Below are 17,241 nucleotides of genomic sequence, written 5' to 3'. Positions count from 1 at the left end.
TACTTTATCACTACTTTTTGATAGAGAAGGTCAAAATACGAGTCCTCTCGCCCTTCTTTTGGTAGCTTCGGAACCTGGGTGGCTACAATGTAAAATCTGGATGTACTCATGCTCTAAGGAAGTTGGAATGACAACTTTAGAACCTTTGAAAGTGATGCCATCTTTGATCAACATCTCATCTCTTTAAGGAAAATAAGGTTGCACTTATGTTGGTACACAAGATTGCTTTGACGACCATCCAATACTGATGAAGTGGTTCAGCTTTTGCAAAACTGGATCAGTCTCTGTATGATCTTTTAGCTCATCAAGTCTAGTGGTAGAAAAATGATGCACTTTCATGACATTGAATTCAACATTCTCTGAATCAAGCATTTCTGTGGTATTTCTGGGTGATCTGGATAAGGTGTCAACCAAACAAAGAAGTTTGCCTTTGGTATAGACCTTTTTGAAGTTGTACTTTTGTAATCTGAGCATCATTCTATGTAGTCTTGCTGGAGCTGTATGCATAGGCTTTTTTAAAATAGTGACTAGAGGTTGATGGTCAATTTTTGTCTGGATTGCTCATCCATAAATATAATCATGGAACTTCAAACATGTGAGCACAATTGCCAAAAGTTCCTTCTAAATCTGAGCATACTGCATCTCAGTTTGGGTTAGAGTTCTACACATATAGGATACTGGTCTACCCTCTTGAAGAATAACTGCACCAAGACTGAACTTTGAAGCATCACAGAAAAGAATTACTGGTTTGTGGATATCATAGTGAATTACTGGTTTGTGGATATCATAGTATCTCATCATAGGCGGACTGGCAATCTTCTGTTTCAGGTCATCAAATGCTTTTTGATGTTGTTCCAAACATGACCAGGTAACATTTTGTCTGTCAGCTCTGTTAAAGGTGCTGATAATTCACTGAAGTCTGATATAAACTTGCCCAAATAATTAACCACACCAAGAAAACGCTATAAGGCTTGGACATTTTCTGGAGCTGGCTATTTGTTTGGAAGGATCTAGTCTTAAGCCTGAATTGGTAAATAAATGACCTACATAAGTAATGTCTGGTAGCCTGAGTTTACTTTAGTTTTAATTTCAGAGAATTGAGCTTTTAATTCACTTCATGTGCTCTTTCCAGAACTTTCCTGAGGTTTCTGTCATGCTCTGCTTCACCATAGCCTCCAACTAGTAAATCATCTACTATTATAGCACAGGGATAGCCTTGAAAAACTTGCTCCATTGTGCACTGAAAGCCTTCACTTGCAGAATTTATTCCAAAGGCATTCTGAGAAATCTATATCTACCAAATGGTATACTGAATGTAGTCAGTAGTGAAGATTTGCAATCAAGCATTACTTGCCAAAATGAACTCTGTGCATCTAAGACTGAAAAATCAGTGGCATTTGGCATGAGGGTAACAAGTTCCTCGACTATACACATAGGGTGGTGAGGCCTCTTCAATGCTTTGTTTAAGTCTCTTTGGTCAATACATATTCTGATTTCATCTGAGCTGTTCTTATGAGCAACTACCATGGAAGACACCCATTCAGTTGGTTCTGTAACTGGACAAATCACACCTTGCTGCACCATTTTATCTAACTGGACTTTGTCCTGCATAGCTATCAGAACTCTTCTTGGTTGTCTGTCCACTGGGCTTACCTCTGGATCCAATTTCATGGAGTACACAACTGGAAGTTTACCTAGCTTGTCTTCGAAAATATCAGCATACTCTGTGAAAATAGCATAGGTGAAAATGGAACTAGGACATGTGCTTACATGATGGACTTCTCTGGTAAAAGAAAGCACTTTCATTCTTAAACTGTCTCTGAGACCTAATAGTAACTGCACAGGTATTCTGGCTACATAAAATTGCAAGCTGTAACTGTTCCCAGCTGAAGAGCATGAAAGGACTACTGAACTTTGGTTTGAATCTCTTCACCTGCATAAGCAGCACGTTTTGCACAGTTGGCCAAAATAAGTTGTTCACCAGCTCTCAACCTAGCAAATGTTTCTGCTGACATGACATTGCACTTTGAACCAGTGTCCACTTTGAGCTCTGTGGCTTTACCAATAATCAGGACAGTACAAAACACTTTGTTTTTTGCCAACAAATCTACTGCAGTAACATTTTCATCAACCACTGATATACCATCTACATAGAAAGTAGAGTTGCAGTTTTCGATCAACTTGTGTATTTGAGTGACTTTTCTTAATAAATGAATGAGGCTTGCTTGATCTACAAAGCTTTTGAAAGTGGTCCCATTTTTTACACTTGTGACATTGCTAACGAAATGCTAAGCACTTCTCTCTTTTGGGCTCATGCTTGGTATCACAATTACAACAGTTAACAATTAGACTGACTCACCCTTGTGCTGCACTGAGTATGTTCATTTTACTGGACTAGTCTTAGAACTTACTGGAAAGTTATGGGTTCTCCCTGGAAAGCCTGCAGGGCTGCAGCTGCCATGTGCTTAGGCCTGTTTCTGTTAGCCATGCTGTCTACATTTGCTCTAGAGGTTGCTGAAATCATGCTCTTATCACTTACAAGCATATTTGTGTGCCTTTCTGTAAGCTCGTATATTTGACAAATCTCTATGGCTTTGCTCAATGTTAAATCACTGTCTTGTAGCAAAATCTTTCTCACTGCAGCATTATTAACACCACACACAAGCCTATCCTTTATCAGCTTGTCTTTCAAATCACCAAATCTGCATGTTTTAGCTTTGTTTCTCAAGTCAGTAATGTAAGCTGCAAAGGTTTCTCCTAGCTTTTGGTCTCTTGTACAAAATCAGTGCTTCTCCAATGTAACATTCATTTGGGGGTTACACATTTCTTTAAATTTACATTACAAGCACTCAGAGTCCTCCCTTGATTCTGCTTGTACAACAATATACCGGTTTCCCTCTCGCCTGCATATACTGCTATTGCATACACAAATGAACGCTCTCTTTCAATGGCCTCTAACCCTTCCAGATTAAGCAGAATAAATGCTCTCATATGTGCATCTTTATCAGATAAAGCTACTTGTATGAAAATATTGCATTCCTGCTCAAATACTCTCCAATTCTCTGCAATATTATGATCAAACACAAGTGGACTGGGCCTGTGAAACGCCTCTGCCATGCTAACAAACAATAATAAAGACCATTGGGATTATAAACGAGCATACACACACACACATATCTCAGAAATGTATGCCAGAAACGTGTAATTATGCTCACTAGCACAACAGACTCTTTAAATAACTGCACTTTGTGAAATAAGTCTCTGTAGCACAAGAACACTTGAAATCACTGTAGTTTATGAAACCACCCTTATCAGTGTAAGAAACACTTCAAAATGACTGCACTTTGCAAATGAACTGTTCACAGCAGAAAAAAACTTCTTGAAATTATTGTACTATACAAAATAACTATACACTGCACAAGAAACTTCTCAAAATGACTGTAATTTACGAAATAACTGTACACAGCACAAGCAACTGCTCAAAATGACTGCACATTGAGAAATAGCTCTGTACTGTGTAAGAAACACTTTGAAATGACTGCACTTTATGAAATAATTGTACTTTGCACCCAATAAATTCTTCTAAGTAACTGTGCTGTAATAAAGCACACACTGCAAACATTTTGCACACTCTGAAATACTTCAAACAACTCTAGTTATGCTTTGAATAGCTTTAGTCAATGTGACATAGTAGCTGACATCAAAAAAATGATCATTTACTAAAAAATACAGTCATTTTGCTTTTTCATGCTCAGTTTGCCCTTTTATCATTCTCTTTATGCTCATTTAACTTTTAACATTTGTTATACTTTTCTTGTGCTCCTTTTACTTTTAACATGCTTGGTATGCAAATCAGAGCAATTCTGAATGCTCTCATAACTATTTCAAATAATTTTGTCAAATATTGTAATTCTGAAGTTAATCAGTAATGTGTTTTGTGTTTTTTATTTGATTAATAATGTGTTTTGTACTCTATGAATGCTTGGTATCATTTTCTTTACGAAACAATTCATTTATGCAAGTTTTTTCAATTACCTGAAATTTGTTTCCAACCATTTTCTATCTTTTGAGCACTGGATAACCCAACCTGCTCAGTGTACCTCTACCTTTAACTCTGCACCTCATAACATGAAGAAGTTTCACTTTTGATCCCATTCTGGCGAAATGTCCTTTAGACTTGCCACTTCTGACTCCATGTCACTTGTCCTGTCAGGATAAAACATACGAACAGTTGTGGGTTCAGTTCAAACAGCTTTATTATATACAAACACATTAGGATTGAGACTTAGTAACATAAACTTAGATAAACATATATACAGACTGACTACTGCATTCATGCTTGCTAACACTCTGGCTGTTCTCTAAAAATGGCACTGCTGCCTGTATGTGCTCTGCCTTTATATGCACGTGCACTCACTTGAAATGCTTCATAAAGGCACAGTGCACACACTGTTCTACAGTTATCTAGAAATGTTTTCTTTGCATTGATTATTATATGGAGTTTTTTTTTCTTTAGCAGCATAAATGAGTACCCCTAACTCTTCTATAACCTGCTTGATCTAGTTCAGAGTCATGGGGGAGCTGTTTGCTCTCCCAGCAAACAATGGATGAAACCTTGTAAGGTAATCTTGAACTCACTCATATGCCTGACCCAATTCAACTGAAACCTTGATAACTGGAAGGGAAATCATAGATTTACCCCCATTCTGGAGCCCATATTCCTTATGGAGAGAGGCTGTCCATAAGAAAACCATTATCCTAAGTAACACCTCCCCTACAATTCCTTAGTTACTTCTGTACTAACATGCCCCCCCACAGATGACCATGATACTTAGGACCCAAATGGTTTGGGGTATGCAGCTAGGCTTGCAAGGGTCCTAGTTGTTGCTAGTCTAGTAACAGCCTATGAAACTATTAGCCTATGCTGAATACACACTTACTGACAAGTTGAAGATTTGCCAATTGTGTAGATTATGTTTTGTCATGTGAGAAGAACTCAGAAAATCTAGTACAAAGCCATACAAACACAAAGAGGACAAACAGACTTTCCACAGCAAGCATGAGAACCTTTAACTGAACTGGGGAACTAAGTTCTGTGAGGCAGTAATGCTAACTATTGCAACAGTGAGCTGCCCCCATACGAGCAGAATTGTTAAACTCTATCTTGTGTGGGTGAAATGATATGAGTAGCTGTTTGTCATAAAAGTTATAAGCTCACTGAGTTATGTCTTAGTAACACAAGTACTGATATAATGAATTTGCTCAGTCACATTTCTTGTCTTACAGAATACTGAGGATTCTGGGTCAGAACATCAGCCCACAGAGGAAACCTCTGATCCTGCATGCAGAATTGCTAAACAACTGTCTGAGGTAATGAAACTACTGCAGTTTATGTCCACACAACATGAAACATTCAATCATTGTGATAAAACAGTTATTTAAAAATACCTTGTATAGTTAAAATGGTATGAGCCTCTGATTTGTCATAAAGGTTGTAGGATCATAAGAGATGCACGACAACTCAGTATCGTTACCATTTATACCGCGCCAGTACACACCCTTAGACCATACCCGCTCTCTCGAGCTGAGCTAAGCCAATTAAGCCTAAGGTGAATTTGTGACAGCCCATTCAGTCAGCCAAATCTTATTTGAAGGAAGATAATGAATCACACTGCTTAATTTGCAGAAGGAGTTTGTTCCACAAGTAGGGGAGGTGAATGATGGACCATTTCTCCAGTAGTTTATTTATCTACTGGTGTATATTTAGATCCCTGATTCTGGTATTTGTGCGGCTATTTGATTTGTGGACATGCAAGAAATGCAGGATCAATCAGATACCTCATGGTATGGAAAGCAAGGCATAGATTACCCCCCCCCCCCCCGGACAGCATACAAAACTTAATAATGGGAAACTGCTTCTGATCTATCCTGATAGTTTAGGGTTATTTTCCACTGATCTTCTTGGTCAAGAACCTATGAAATCTTCTAGTTGCTTGATATATTTACCCAGCTATAAACTCATGGAGTTATATCTTTGTAATAGTAATGTTAATACAATGTGTGTGTTCAATTACATCTCTTGCTTTACAGAACACTGAGACTTCTGTGCCAGAATATCACCCCACAGAGCATATTTCTGATCTTGCATTCAGACATCCTGAACAATCTACTGAGGTAATCAATCTAGTTTTAATTCAGATTATGTTTATGAGATGAAGCATTTAAGCATTTTGATTAAATATACTGTAGCAGAAATGAGTATAATGCTATAATAGGATAATCTATAATCAAAGTCACAAAAGGAAATTAATTGCTACGTATGCATGTGATGGGTGTGGGTTAAGGTTTTAGTTGTATTTAAATTGTCACATTGGTTACCTGAATTTGAGAAATGGACCAGTACTGCTTAAAAACATAAAGGGATGTGATGAGAGGTGATTTATTTGGCACTGTGTTTTGCTTTTGCTGGAAGTAAATCAGCAATGCTGCAAAATGGGGTGTGCTCTGCTTATACAGGCAGAAGGCATACAGAGATTTATGAATGCATATTTTACACTACACTCAGCTGCCTTAATAAGGCAACTTGAATATGCATTCACTGCATTAGTCCAGCGAAGCAGTTATTTTATTGCTGACTGTGGTAAAAGAAATATGCCAGTAATGAAGTGCCATTTCAGCAAACACCAACACAGATGAGCCTATGTACAATCATCTGCCACTGTAGGCCAAGCAAAGACCCTTTGAAGCAGTTAAATGACTAAAAAGTATACTTGCTGAAAACAGAGCTGCAGAGTAAGCAAAAGTTCATTGCGAAGCAGTTGAATGTTAAAAATATGACATGTTGAAAACACAGTAAGAATAAATGTTTATTTCCATATCTTCACTCACTCAGTCTCATACAAGTCATAACAGACTCCTAGACTGACCCTTAGACAGCCACCACTCCCTGAAGAGTTTTCAAGGCAAAGAGGAAAATAGAATGCTGTGTCTATCTTCTGTACCACTCATAGGTTCATAGGTTCATAACCAGGTACTAGGCTATTGGCACTAGGGTCTATATAAGCCTAGCCAAATGGTACATTGGCTTTTGCCACCCAAGAAAATTATTTTCCTGTGCCCCTGTCAAGCAGAGCCACAGACGTGATCCCCGGGGTGAATTTCCTATCTCCCATCCAGTCATCAAGATTTTTCTTGAAGAGTGCTAATGAGGAGCTTTGTTTGACATAGATAGGTAGTTTGTTCCAGAGTATGGGAATTCTCTGGGACAGGAATATATCCCTCCAGCATGTTCTGTTTATTGTGGTGACAAGGTTTAGGTCCCTAGAGCATGTAGCTCAGAGGAATTGGGATTTCTTTAAGTGGAGCATGTCCAATAGCTCTGGGTTTGACATAGCTTTGTATGTTAGGCAGAAATCGCCTCTGAGTAGGTGATATGTGACAGAGTAAAGCTGGAGTTTTTTGAGATGGTCTGCATAGGGCATCTGTTTGAGGCCGGTAATCCTCTTTGTGAGGTATTTCTGCAGCCTTTCCAGTTGTTGTAGATGTCTTGTGAGGTACATACCAAAAGGGGCATTGTACTCTATAATGGGTCTAATGAGTGATGAGTAGAGGGGAACAGTGACCTTTTTTTTCCTGGATAAGAAACCTTTTGTGATGAGGTGTGCCATATAGAAGGATTTCCTGACTACTGTGGCAATGTGATTATCAAAGGAGAGACTACTGTCCACCTGTGTCCCAAGGTCTCTTATCACACTATTGGTGTTAAGTAGACTACCGCCTATGTGGTAGTTCATGGGTACAGAGTTTTTACCAAAGGGGATGGCAATGCACTTTTTGGCATTGAGCTTGAGGCCATGGCTTTGACACCAAGCATCTGTCTCAGTGAGGCCCTTTTGTAGGATGTCCACATTGTTAGAAGTTTTAATTATGGCTCCTAGTTTACAGTCATCTGCAAACTTTGTTAGCCAAAGACCTTCTGTGTTAACCTGTACTTCAAAGAAGTAGATACCAAACAGGAGTGGACCAAGGACTGAATCCTGTGGTACTCCACTTGTCACTGGTTGGATTTAGAGTCTGCTACTTTCACAGTGTGGGTTCTCTCAGTGAGCCAGTTGGCAACCCATCTTGTGACATAGGGATTTATACCTAGTTTAGTGAGTTTATCTATAATTCCAGAGTGGGGGATTGTGTTGAAAGCCTTGGCAAGATCTAGATAGGCTGTGTGAACCACCTTACCCTCATCTACGGCTTTGGTGACTGCTTCAAAGAAGTCTATCAGGTTTAGGAGACATGATCTGCCTTTTACAAACCCGAACTGGGTAGGGTCCAGAGTTTGGAGATTACCAGTGTCATTGTTTATAAGTTCCATAGCCTTGCAGACCAGGCTCGTCAGGCTAATTGGGTGGTAGTTCCCGGGGTCCGTGGTAGCTCCCCCTTTGTGGAGTGGGATAACCGTATCTGTGTGCCATTCAGTGGGCACAAAGCCTGAGGTGAGGATATGATTGAACATGGTACTTAGGTGGGATGCCTGTTCGTTCTGTAGTTTGTGTAGAACACAGCCTGGGATGTTGCCAGGTCCCACGGATGCTGTGTTAATGGCTTTGAAGAGTGTGTTTTTTACCTGTACAGCTATGATTACAGGAACTTTGCATTCTTCCTGTATAGAGATGGGCCATTTAGGGGATGAGAGAGGGGTAAAGTTAGCATTGAACCTATCTGCCAGGATGTTAGGAATATCAGTTGGTTCTGTATATTTAGTGCTATTGTGCCGTAACTCAGAGCAGATATGAGTCTTGTCATTGAGATTCTTGACATAGCTATAGCATACTTTGTGGTTGTCTTTAGAATCAGTGGCGATTTTGTTTTCATAAATAGCTTTGGAGTATTTTATGAGGGATCTCAGCATCTTACTGAGGCTAACCATGGAGTTCCTCCAATCATGTGATTTTACTCTTTCTTGCAACAGTTTCTTTCTTCTGTTGTAGAGTTTGTTTATGGCAAGGGTCCACCAGATTTGCTTCCTCTTTTTGGAGGCTAGCATCTTGGTTCTGTTAGGGATTGCATGATCCATGCACTAGTGTAAGTGCTTATAAAGTGCATTTGTATAGGATTCGGCAGTCGTACCTCTATTATCCATCAGCATGGGTGGCATGAAGTTTGCCACTTCTGTCTTAAGAAGCGTGAAGTTGCCTTTGGAGAAATTTTTTATGGTGGTTTCCCTAATGGGGGATGGGGGTGGGGGTGGGATGTGGATGTCTAGGGTGATTAGCTTGTTGACCTCTGGTGTGGAACACCGGTTGCCCATGTTGGTAATGACCAGTCTAGAATATTGCTACCCCTGGTGGGGATGTGGATAAGTTGATCCAAGGTGTTGGAATTTATGAATTCCAGAAATCATTGAGCACAAGAGTTGGTACATGAGTAGTTTTCCCATTTAATGGTGGGGTAGTTGAATTCGCCCATTATATGGGTGTTAGGTTGTACCCTAATATTTTCTAGTGTATCAAGAAATGAGGAGTGGGAATCCTGGGTCATGGTGGGGGATCTGTAGCAAGCTACAGTTAGTTGCACTTGGATAATCTCAGACGCATTATGCTGAGCAACTAGCCTGGAGGTTTGGGTATCCTTAATGAATATGGACACTCCTCCGCCTTTAGTGTTTTGGTCCAGGTTAGGTGGCCGAAAGGTGTGGTATGAATTATAGCCTGGTAATGCAGGGGTGCTCTCTGGAGTCTTGAACCAGATCTCTGTCACTGCACAGATGTCGATGTTCTCCATTTTAAGGAGTGCCTTGAGTGAGTGCATTTTGAGGTTTAGACTTCTAGCATTAAGTAGCATTACCCTCAGATTTTGCTTGCTTGTACTTGTTACAGTGGTGAATTTGTCAAATGAACCTTGCCTAAAAAAGGCACTATAGAGATGCATACACTTATAGATAATCAGTACTTGAAAAGGAAGATGTGTGTTTTTAACTATTGGACTTGAAAAGATTTGTGATGGTTGCTAAAGGTTTGTATATAAGGCAGCTCTACTTTTAGCATGTTTTTAATAATCAATCAATATTCATAGGTGTGTACTAGACATTATTTTAAGGGGTATATGTTAGAGCAAAATATAATGGGTGCCTCTGTCTATCAGATCAGTTGTATGAGTGCAGGGGTGAATTTTAAATTTCCCATCCATTGGTCCAGGTTGCACTTGAATAGGAATGGGGAGGACCCTACTTCACATGGATAAGAAGCCTATTCCAGAGCATGGGGATTCTCTGAGATACATACCTGGCTCTCTAACATGTCTTTTTTTTAAGTTCTAGCAAAGTTTAAATACTTAGATTTAGTAGTTCTGGTGTTGTTCATTTTGTGGCTATGCAAAAGGTCCATCACAGTAAGATCCAAAGATGCCTTGTTTGTCAGACATAAATCGCCTCTCAGCAGTCTGTAGGAAACAGTACAGAGATAGGGCTTTGAGGCATCTGCATAGGACATTCTGTTTACACCCTATATTCTTTTTGTGAATAACCTCTGTGGACATTCCAGTAGCTGTATGTCCCTGGTCAGGTACATACCAAAGGAGGCATTATACTCAATGATGGGTGTGATAAGGGCTGAGTACAGTGGCAAGATATGACTTTCCTGGACCTAGATCCTATGCCCTTACTTATAAGATGAGTGACATAAAATGATTTTCTTACTACCTTAAACACGTGTTGGTCAAAAGCCAGCTTACTATCTACATGAGTCGGCAAATACCAGCCTACTGTGTCTACTTTTAGGGGAGTTTTATCAAGGAGGTAGTTTCCCTGGGCAGTTGATTTCTCAAAAAGTACTATTATGCATTTCTTGGCATTGTGTTTTAAGCTGTGGCTTTGGCAGCAGTCATTTATCTGTGTTAGAACTTCCTGTAAGATGTTAGTATCTTGGGTGGGGGGGTTTCTATGATTGTTCCTAGCATGCAATCATCTGCAAACCTGGTATGCCAGAAGGCCAATAACCGTGGCTACAGAACTCCAACCCTAAGCATTCATTAGTCATGCTATACATTAGATCAGGTTTTCTGATTACATTTTTTATTTGTAGTGCCTGCTTCACATATTTTGTCTACATGTATTTATTAAAAAGTACTGTCTTCAGTTGTGCAAGCTATACTGTTAATTTTTGGATTATCTGTTTTGATAAATAGGGTCTTCTTTTATTTAGGTATATCTGGTTTGAGATGTGATGTATATCTTTCTTTCTTTTTATTTCTTTAACATTTTTTTAATTGTATATAATGAATTGATTTAAACTGCCCACTGGATTTAAATGGTTGAAACTGCTTAATACTGCAATTCTCTTTTTATGAATGCTAATGGATGCATGCTGCAGACTCCACAGAAGAAAGGAGTCTCATTGCTTGATACAAAACAAAGGGAAGCAATTTTTCAAGACTGTTTTTTGTAACCCACTTTCATACCTGCTACAACCACTATTTGTTTTTGCTTACTTTTAAGCAGTGTGAAGTAACATGTTCTTAGTTAAACACAAAGCTATCTGACCTTGCAGGCCATTTTAAACCTAGCCGATTTTCCCTTCCAGGGTGAAGAATTAAATCCTGTGCCTTTTGTTTAGGAAACAAGCACCTTAACCATTATGTTAACCTCCAAACTGTCTCTGACCATTTCTCCTTTAGAACCTGGGATTCAGAAACATGCTTATTACACTCACTGTGGCTACTGCATGTATGATTTGTAGCACTATGCAAAGGTAATTATCAATTATCTAGCTGGAATTTGTGGACAAATCTCTTAATAATTAAAAAAAAAACTCACTTGTAGAAATGGTAAGTTCATAGGTTGGTACTAGGCTATCAGCCCTAGGGCCTATACAAGCCTAGACATAACAATTCCCTGGCTATTTCTTCCCACACTATTTACTTCCCTGGACCCCTGTCTAGCAAGGTGACTGACGTGATCCCCGGGGTGAATTTCCTTTCTCCCATCCAATCGTCAACGTTCCTTTTGAAGAGGGCCAAAGAGGCACTCTGCTTGACATGTATGGGCAGTCTATTCCAGAGTCTGGGGAGTCTGTGGGTCAGGAACCTATCCCTCCAGCTTGATTTGTTTATTGTGATGACAAGGTTTAGATCCCTGGAGAGTGTGGCTCTGAGGGATTGGGATTTCTTTAAGTGTAGCATGTCCAACAGCTCTGGGTTTGACATGGCCTTGTATGTTAAGCAGAGATCGCCTCTGAGTAGATGATATGCGACAAAGTATAGCTGGAGTTTTTTAAGGTGGTCAGCGTAGGACAACTGCTTTAGGCCTGTGATTCTTTTAGTGAGGTATTTCTGTGGCATTTCCAGTTGTTGCAGATGTCTTAAGAGGTACATACCAAATGGGGCGTTGTATTCTATAATGGGTCTAATGAGGGATGAGTACAGTGGGACAATGACCTCCTTTTTTCTGGATGAAAAGCCCTTAGTGATGAGGTGTGCCACATAGAAGGATTTCCTGACTGTTGTGGCAATGTGGTTATTGAAGGTGAGACCACTGTCCATCTGTGTCCCTAAGTCTCTTACCACACTTTCGGTGTTTAGTGTCCTGCCACCTATATGGTAATTCATGGGTTTTGGCAGATAGGAATTGCTTTCCATAACTGCAGTCAAGAATGACACAAAGAAAAGCAGACAGCAAGTAGTAGATGTGCATCTAAGCATGGGCTCATATGCTACATAGGAACACTGCCAGAACTGCAGAGACACGTAATAAAAAGCATCTATCAATGTTTACATCTATTTTATTACTTTAGAAGGGTTGGGCACAGGGTTGTAAAAAAGTAGGAATAGGAGTACAGCAAACAGAGAAACATATGCAGAAGAAAACAGGAAAAGTTACTGAGTGGGGAAAGGGAAGTGGGGAAGAGTAATTTAGTAAGTTTTGTGTGGGAGGGAGGCAGACATTCATTTTTATTTATTTATTTTTATTCTTATTTTAATTTTGTGAGAAGGAAAGATGGGAAAGGATGCAAGGGCAAAGCAGTGGATGGAAAGAGGTCAAAGATTTGGAAGAAAGAGCACACAAACATAAGGAGAACACAAAAAAATAGACAAAGACTAACATGGATGGTGCTAACAAATACGTGGGGGTTGACAGTGGAATTACAGACATCCAGACAAATGGATGACATTGGTAATGGGAAGAATGGAGAAGGAAAAGGTGAAGGAGGTGACACACAAGGAAGAGGAACACTATGATGGGGTTACGGTGGGTATAACCCTCCTGCTTCTGCAATACCTGGGATATGGGGATACAGTGGCTATAACCCTTCTATTTCTGCAATACCTGGGATCGCTCCAGGGAGAAATCAGCCAGCATTCTGAGTACCTTTCCAAATGGGCCCTGCCTGAGGGGGTTAAGGCAGAGTCAGCAGTGCTGCAACTCTTGGAGTTGCACAAGGACCCACTCCAGGCAGTGGATGTGAGCTTCTAGCCAGCAGAACACCAACCACCCCACCACTTCTGCCACGTCTCACTATGTGACAGACTGTGAACTCTCGATGGTGCCACCAAGGGGAACAATGATGCTCCCTTCCCTTGAGTAACCTCTAGAGGCCACAAGTGATGCCACCAGGCTACCACCAGGCTATCCCTCACTACACCTGACAAGGAGAAAGACATGAAGCCAGGTGAACTGCTGTGGAAGAAAGATAGGCCTGATGAGAGGATAGAGACCTATGCCACTTCACTGACACAGGCCTGGCAGATGCTACAGGAATTGGAAACATACACAGATAGATATAAAATAAAACAAAAATCAAATCAAATAAAAAGGAAGGATAGTGGCAAAGACAGTGAGAGGGAGGAAGAGAGGTAAAGGAGAAGACTGACTTATCAGAGTGTTGTGCAGATTTCTACTATGGAAGCAGTACATATGCCACTAGAACACTTCACATAGTTCTGCCTACATGCATCACCCCAAATCCTTATGGTAGAATGTGCAGGCAAGTGTGTAGTGTCACAGTTCCCACTGACATGATTGTGTGTGTCGGTGTGGATGACACATAGTGGTGGCATGGGACAATTTGGTGGCACACTACAGTCTGGTGGACTACTGCCAGTAGGGATCACTTGAAAGGACTGAATAGTGAAGTGGCATGCAGCAGCATACATATCATGGCTGTAGCAAGGCAAACGGAAGTGCATCAGTAGAAAATATAACCAAAAGTGACATGTTGGAAAAGAGTATGGGTGATATGATGCTAAAGGGCACAAAGTCACAATCTGAAAAAGGTACTCGAAGCAACACTCCCATAAATGATTCTCCTCCAGCCATGCCCTAAATTTCCTCTGCACAACACACATTCAGACATGTTCTCACCTTACAACACAATCACTAACCCCATCAACATGTACATAATGACTAGGCAGTTTGCACACATAAGAATCACCCATTATGGCACTAACTAAGAAATGCAGTGCAGTAGAACAGTTTCATGTCATGTCATACTGACATGTATTCATGTCAGTAAGAACGCATATCTCTGTAATTTATAACTGTATCATGTGATAGAAGAAACTGCGGTGGTGGTGCTGCGGTAGCATTGTCGCCTCACAGTTGGACGTTGCCCATTCGATTCTCAGTTAGAGCATCTTCTGTGCAGCGACATGCGTCAATGGGCGTTCCTTTGTTGAAGGTTGTGCTTTAGGCCTGGCAAGCCAGTACGTAAAAATCTACTGCCAATTATTAGCGGACCGGAGTTCCGCTGTGGCGACCCCTAACCGGGAAAAGCCAAAAAACACAACATCATGTGATAGAAGGTTTCCTCTTTAGTGCATCTATAGGGTAAAGAAATAAAACGTATTTCCTTATATCCATGCAGATTTCATTATCCCACCTGCACATGCTCAGTGCTCTTTGCAAGTGCTCATATGAGTGCGTGTAGGTAAAGGAGCCTCTTACCACAGCATTGGTATTATCATAATGAGAAGAATGTGAGATTCATGAACATTTATTAGACTCTCCATCATTAGTATAAGGTCCTTGCTATTAGCTTTAAAACTGTATGCTATAACACCTGCATCTACTGTGGGTCTCATACTGCTACAGAATACTGTTTTACAGCAATGAGGTAGCCATTGTTGGAAATTGCTATGGTGGGTTTCTACAAGCAGCAACTGTTCTGAAAGGTATACTTCTAGGAAATGGTACTGTTATCAGTAGATTTGTTGCACTTAATAGTATCCTTGACACACTGCTACTGCAGTACTTGTTTATGCTACAGTTTTCAGGGTACAGCAATGCTGCCACTATGCTGGGAGTGTTACTTTGCTTGAGGATCTACTGTTTTGGCAGGGTAAATAGGGGGTTAATGGATAACTGCAGGCTATCTTCCACTGAACCTTATGGGTGGTCTGTGTGCTGTTACAGTTCATGCATATCTGTAGATCAAGAAATGAGTGTTCAACCTAATGCCTACTAATATGTCCATGTTCTGAGGTTCTGTTCTTGATGATACTTACAACATAATTTGCTATAGTACTGCTTGTGTTTTGCTGTTTGGGGGCAGAGAGTGTGATGTGTTGAAAATATTACTCAATAAGAGATGTATACATGCTAAGAACTATCATGCAATGAGTATTATGCAGGTTGCTGTAACAGCTCTGCTGTGGATTGTGTTTTCTGGAGTGGGTGGTGAACAAGTAGAACAGTGCAGAGTACAGCATACACAGTGGAACTTTATCCAGTTGCCGTGCAGACTATCAATGTTTGCAAGTTATGTCACTAACACTCCACACCCTCAATCCATTTGTACTGCAGATGTTGATGAAGTGTCCAAGGTGTTACTGAAGCCATTTAGGGTTGGGAGTCTACACTTGCAGGAAATCAAGTCTGTGTTACTCTAAAGATCCCATAATTTCCTCCATGCATACACTTGACTGAGCTTAGTGAGGAAATCTTTAAGAAGATCTGCTCTCCGTGAAACATGTAACATTTTAGACCATCAGGTGTATTGTAGTGTGACTGTATTATATGCAATATCAAACTAGTGTTTTGGCTGTGGGATGTTTCAGGCTGGCAAGACCTACATACATATCCACACATAGGGAGGTCTACATACATAATGTGGGATTGCACTTGTACCCCTTAAGAAGTAATTTTGTAAAACCACATTGCCCTGGGGGATGCATACACACATCATTGTATCTAGCTAAATGGGAAGGTCCCTGCATATAGTGAATCACATAGTTATTTTGTATTTCCGTGCAAGGAATGTTAATCAACAGTGGCAAAGAGCTACTGTTCTGGCACAGTGTTACATACTGTGGGTATTTAAATCTGCCATCATCCGCTGTTAAAGTCCTCCAAACATTACAAGGCAGCTGTATATTGGACTATGTGGCTCATGAACTTACAGATGCCAGCAGCAGTCCCATACACAGGCACATGTATGCTGTATGCCATTCCCCAGGGTACTTGTTGATTGCTACACCACACGGACAATATAGCCTGATGATGCACACATCACATCTTCCCAGGGATCCCAAATTAACTTGTGTATATCTACCTTTAAATATTTCAATGGCAGACATCTTTCTTGACACCTCTGTCATGTAGATCTTACAACAGTGTAGGGTGTGCCGAGTATGACCACACAACATCTCGCTGGTATATTTCTCTTCAGGTTTAGACAGCCATGCCACAATGAGGGAAGCAGAAAGTGCACGTTTCCTCATCTAAAGAAAGTCCTGCTTTAGGAAATCTTTCTGTATGGTCAGCAGATGCTCAGTCATACGTTCATAGATTAATACTGTTTTGTTGATCCAAAGGACCATTAATAACCTAGCCACAACATCCCAAATGGTAGGTGCCTATCGGCATGACTAATCTGTAGCTAGATTCGACCACTTTCAATAAGGGCTTGAGCAGCCAGACCTAGAGTGTATTTACAATTGCCCATCCATTCATCCACATTAAACTTAAAACAGTTGAGGGAGTTACTTTGCTTTATAGCCAAAGTTTATTTTGTAAATGATGCATTCTTTGGGATATACATCTATCTTGCCAGCATGTCCTTTTAATGTTTTGGAAGAAGTTATGTTCTTTAGTCGGTGCTGAGAGTTTTGCAGATGTGCTGGAGGCCATATACAACTGGATCTTTTGAGGCTCTGTAGGCTAGACAGAAGTCACCTGTCTCTAGAAAAACTTTAAGATGGTCTGGATAGCACAAGAAAGACATGCCCTTAATTATTTTAGTGAGGAAATTCTGC

General features: G+C 40.3%; 1 protein-coding gene across 2 annotated transcripts in view; it reads left to right on the top strand.

The window, feature by feature from the left end:
• LOC122810855 (urea transporter 2-like) overlaps nucleotides 1-17,241 on the top strand; it is a 1,084,839-nt gene that overhangs the window by 105,903 nt on the left and 961,695 nt on the right. For both annotated transcript variants that reach the window (XM_044082408.1, XM_044082415.1), the window contains exons 2-3: nucleotides 5,287-5,370; nucleotides 6,091-6,174. In XM_044082408.1, the coding sequence (XP_043938343.1) occupies nucleotides 5,287-5,370; nucleotides 6,091-6,174 (168 nt within the window). The remainder of the gene's footprint in view (nucleotides 1-5,286; nucleotides 5,371-6,090; nucleotides 6,175-17,241) is intronic.

Source organism: Protopterus annectens, chromosome 1.part1 (assembly GCF_019279795.1).
Source record: "Protopterus annectens isolate FY-2018-M chromosome 1.part1, PAN1.0, whole genome shotgun sequence".
Classification (NCBI taxonomy): Eukaryota; Metazoa; Chordata; order Ceratodontiformes; family Protopteridae; genus Protopterus; species Protopterus annectens.
The sequence above is the reverse complement of the archived record's forward strand: the minus strand, read 5'-3'. Positions and strand labels throughout refer to the sequence as shown.